Source organism: Nansenia antarctica, assembly GCF_963989245.1.
Source record: "Nansenia antarctica genome assembly, chromosome: 5".
Lineage (NCBI taxonomy): Eukaryota > Metazoa > Chordata > Actinopteri > Argentiniformes > Microstomatidae > Nansenia > Nansenia antarctica.
The window spans coordinates 48,064,562-48,068,934 of NC_137690.1; the positions used below are offsets into that span (position 1 = coordinate 48,064,562).

Here is a 4,373-nt window from a genome sequence, read left to right on the forward strand (position 1 = left end):
TCTCTCTCTCTCTCTCTCTCTCTCTCTGTCTCTCTCTCATTCTGTCACTCCTCTCTTTCTCACACACGCCCTCTACTGGTGTAAACTAGCAGAATGACCAGGGAGTTCAGTTGGGAAGTCGTCACTCTGGTGTGTCCAGGGATGCAGGGGTAGAAAACAAGGTGGTGGGAAAAATGTCAATGCTAACATTAAAATCCGCGTATTGGTAAAAGATGGGTTTATTACTCAGATACTACTATCTACTACATCCCTGGCCGTGTCCATATGGGGAAGATTGCCACATGGGCGGGACTAAAACATGTTTTGATGGCAGATTTTACAGCCTACAGAGGGTAATGATAGAATTGATAAATGATGAATTCCATACTGTATATACACCGATGAGCCAAAACATCATGACCGCTGACAGGTGAAGTGAACGACATTGATTATCTTGCTACAATGGCACCTGTCGTGGGATATATTAGGCAGAAAGCGAACAGTCATGTTATTGAAGTTGATGTGTTGGATGCAGGAGATATGGGTATATGAGTAAAGACCTGAGCGACTTTGACAAGCGCCAAGTTGTTATGGCCAGACAACTGAAAACGGCAAGGTGCTCTCGGTCAGCAGTGGTGAGTACCTATCGACAGTGGTGAGCACCTACTGACAGTGGTGAGGACCTACTGACAGTGGTGAGGACCTACTGACAGTGGTGAGGACCTACTGACAGTGGTGAGTACCTATCGACAGTGGTGAGTACCTATCGACAGTGGTGAGGACCTACTGACAGTGGTGAGGACCTACCGACAGTGGTGAGTACCTACTGACAGTGGTGAGGACCTACTGACAGTGGTGAGTACCTACCGACAGTGGTGATTGACAGACTATGAGTATAAAGACATGGAAACACAGTTGGGCATCCAACCAGAGTGCAAATAGTGCATAGTGCAAAAACCAGCTACACGAACATCAACATGGGAACTGGGAAACTGGGTCTTACAATGATCCTTACAAGTTGTACCTCATTGTAAAGGTGACTAATCAGGCTTTCCAACGATATAAAATACAATACCAATTGGTATTATTAAAGGGGAGGAATAATCAACAAAAAAAGCGGAGGGGTTGAGGGGTTTATAATCATCATTTAATTATGTAGTCATTTAAAGGCAATATTAAAAATATTTTTACAAAGTATGCACCAAATAGTAAAAGCAGAGACAAAGTGACAAGGTTTCACATGTAGATTTTAGTCTTTTATTGATTATTTAGTGATTTAATTGTTTTGATCATTGTAAAAATACACAAATATACTGTATACTGTATAATCAATAATATAGTAAATATATAATAATAATCATAATCATAATAATAATAATAATATAAATATAGTCACTCATTACTATGGAGACTGGTCTTGTGACTCCGGTGTTCAATGATGCTTTGGGTTTAAATGTATGTGGTTTGGAAAGTTTACCATGTTGATATTAGTGTGTTGATGTCATGGTGGCTAGTCCCAGTCACACCTGGATATTCAAAGTTAGAGAGTTGATGCGAGACACAGAGACGTTAACCTTGTCACAAACCCTCCTCTGGCTGAAAAGTAGCTGCTCAGTGTCTGCTGCTCCGGTTGTGCTGAACTTTTTTTTTCTTTCTTTTTTTCAGAACATTTTGATTGGTTAGCAACTTGTTCCCAGTTTCACCAGCTGCTCTCACAGTTAGGGCATAGGGTGTCCTTTTTCCTCATTTTTTGTTAAATAAATGATAACAAAGTTAGGTTTTCATTGTTTGTGGTTCAATTACATCACCATTATCTATATATATTGTTTGCAAGAAGATAACAGATTGATATGTCCATATTTAAAAAAATAAAAAAATAAAATTAATAAAAAGAAAATACAAAAACTAAATATTTCATGGGGTGTCCTAATTGGGGTGAAGAGGGAGGTTGGAGATAGAATGTTGTTCTACAGAGAGAGATGAGAAAGAAGAGAGATGATGAAAACAAGCTTACAGACACTCAGTAAAGCATGGAGCACCTTCGTGTTTTATAACTGAGTTTTCGCGATGAAATGAAACAATTACATTTAAAACTACTGTGTGATGTTCGATCCTGTACAATTGTATTTTCTCTTATATAATAGGAGCATTGCACACCCATAGGGCTTTCACACCGCCAAGGAACCATTCCATTCCGCTTGAGAACCACTATTTTCTGGTTCCTGCTGCGACCCAACTTTTCAGGCTCCAAACCAATTTATTTTCGGTCGGAACGCGCCGGCCTGTTCCACACATGGTTCGCGAACGCGAACCAGAACGGTTCCTTGGCGGTGTGGAAGCCCTACCAGTGGATTGTTTGCTTGGGACCCAGGGCTTGAGGGATTCTCCTCCGGGCCACCATACACAATTAATTTAGGTTAAAACTGTAATTGTAAGATCAGGTCAATTATTAATGGTATTAAAGATAATTCAGTAAGTGGAGTTGAGGGGACAGATGACAAGTGGGGCTGAGTTATCGCCGAAGGGATTTGTGCCCGTAGAGAAGAGAGGGTAGAGTCTCTCAAGGAAGGTGCAGCCAGTGAAAGAGTAGATATGAAACTTGGCCTCCACATCATAGAAGGAGACCTCGCCCTCCTCATAATCCACAAACACCCCCACCTTCTGAGGATTCTCTTTCAGGGACAGGGGGACACAAGGCTTATTCATAGCCTTGAACCCATCCCAACCCTTTCGCCCCACAGTCCAGTATCCATTCATAGGAGTCGTCTTAATCTTCCCCTTCCTGTAGATGGACTCTCTGGCCACTCCTAACACCCACCGAGTCTTCCCCATCACCTGCACCTCATAGTAGAATCTGCCTGAGGAGAAGCCCTCCTTTCCCAGGACACGGGGAGTATCATAGAACCTCTGTGGATTGTAAGGGAGGTCCTGTATCAACAGACCGAGGCTCACTTCTTTCCCATCCTCAGACAAAATGAGTTTAGGATTTGCTGTATCAGGGTCCAGAGTCACATTCACTGCACATTTCTGCATCCTCTTTATCTTGATATCAGGCAGCTTGTCCATCTCTTCATTGAGTTTCTTCTCAAGCTGAGACATAGCCCCCCTCACAGTCTCCACACAAAGACCCCTGTCAACACTGATCTCAGACCATTCCTTGGTGAGTGGCAGGGTGCAGAGGTATTCTGAGCTCTTGAGAAGGTGGAGGTGGTCGTCGGTGTATGTGAGCTGCTCCAGCTCAGCGCCTCTCTTCTGTAGCTCAGTGATTTCCTGCTCCAGTTCTTCAATGACCCCCCCTGCTTGCCTCTCTACTGCTTTCTGCTTCTCCTCAATCACCTCAATGAGCTCGACCTGGCTTCTCCCAATGGAGCGCACCAGAGCATGGAAGACCAGCACAGTGTCTGATATCTCTTTCTCTGTGTCCGTCCTGCTCATAAGTACTGACTGTTTGGTTTCTTTAACCTTCTGCAATCGTCGCTGGATCATGTGCTGCACTTCATTGTTTGTCAGTGTCAGCTGAACCTTCCTCGCTCCACACTCCTCTTCGACGGGGACAGTCTTGTGACTCTTGTGGTCTGTCTCAGTGCAGAACTGACACACACACACCTTATCACTCCTACAGAACATCTCCAGGGGTCTGCCATGCTTCTTACACACCCTGTCCTCAAGGTTCTTCACAGGGTCGATCAGCTTGTGTCTCTTGTAAGAAGCCACTATCTGATGGGGCTCAAGGTGCGTCTCACAGAAAGAGGCCAGGCACACCAGGCAGGAGTTCTGGGCCTTGCGCTTCCTTCCAGTGCAGACGTCACATGGCACTTCTCCAGGTTTGGCAATGGCTTCCCCCAGAGTGTTACTACCTTTCACAGGAGTTAACTTCTTCAACTGGGCGGCCATTTCAGAAATGAAAGTATTGACTCGGAGCTCAGGTTTTATCTTGAATGTCTCCTGACACAGTGGACATTGGCACACACAACTACTATTCCAGTATCCTTTGATACAGGCCATGCAGAAGTTGTGTCCACATGGGATGGAGACTGGGTCAGTGAACACATCCAGACAGACCGAGCACAGGAACTGCTCTTCAGACAGGAGACTGTCGGAGGAAGCCATAGCTGAGAACAGACAAGAATGCAGACTGTAAATGTCTTTCTGAAATTAGACAGGGTGTGTCATTAGGTGTGTCAACTGTGTGTAAACAAAGCTCATGTGTAGCCTGCTTGTAACAAAAAGATTGAAACATAAAACGGATTGCTTGTAACACTACACTTTTGATCATATTACAGTACATAATGCCTTGATCAGAAGGGGAGTTTCTAATAAAACAGAAAGCGTCATTATTAGTACTGATGATGTTTAGGTAACATCTCTATGTCTCTCTATCAACAACTCTCTAA

The 4,373-nt window shown here is 43.9% G+C and overlaps 1 protein-coding gene across 1 annotated transcript; it reads right to left on the reverse strand.

The window, feature by feature from the left end:
• Positions 1-2,448: 2,448 nt before the first annotated feature.
• Positions 2,449-4,089, reverse strand: LOC308158067 (E3 ubiquitin-protein ligase TRIM21-like; the record flags this gene model as incomplete). Its single annotated transcript, XM_080531659.1, has 1 exon — positions 2,449-4,089. One exon carries the CDS (start codon positions 4,087-4,089, stop codon positions 2,449-2,451), a length of 1,641 nt encoding a protein of 546 aa, XP_080387785.1.
• Positions 4,090-4,373: the final 284 nt, after the last annotated feature.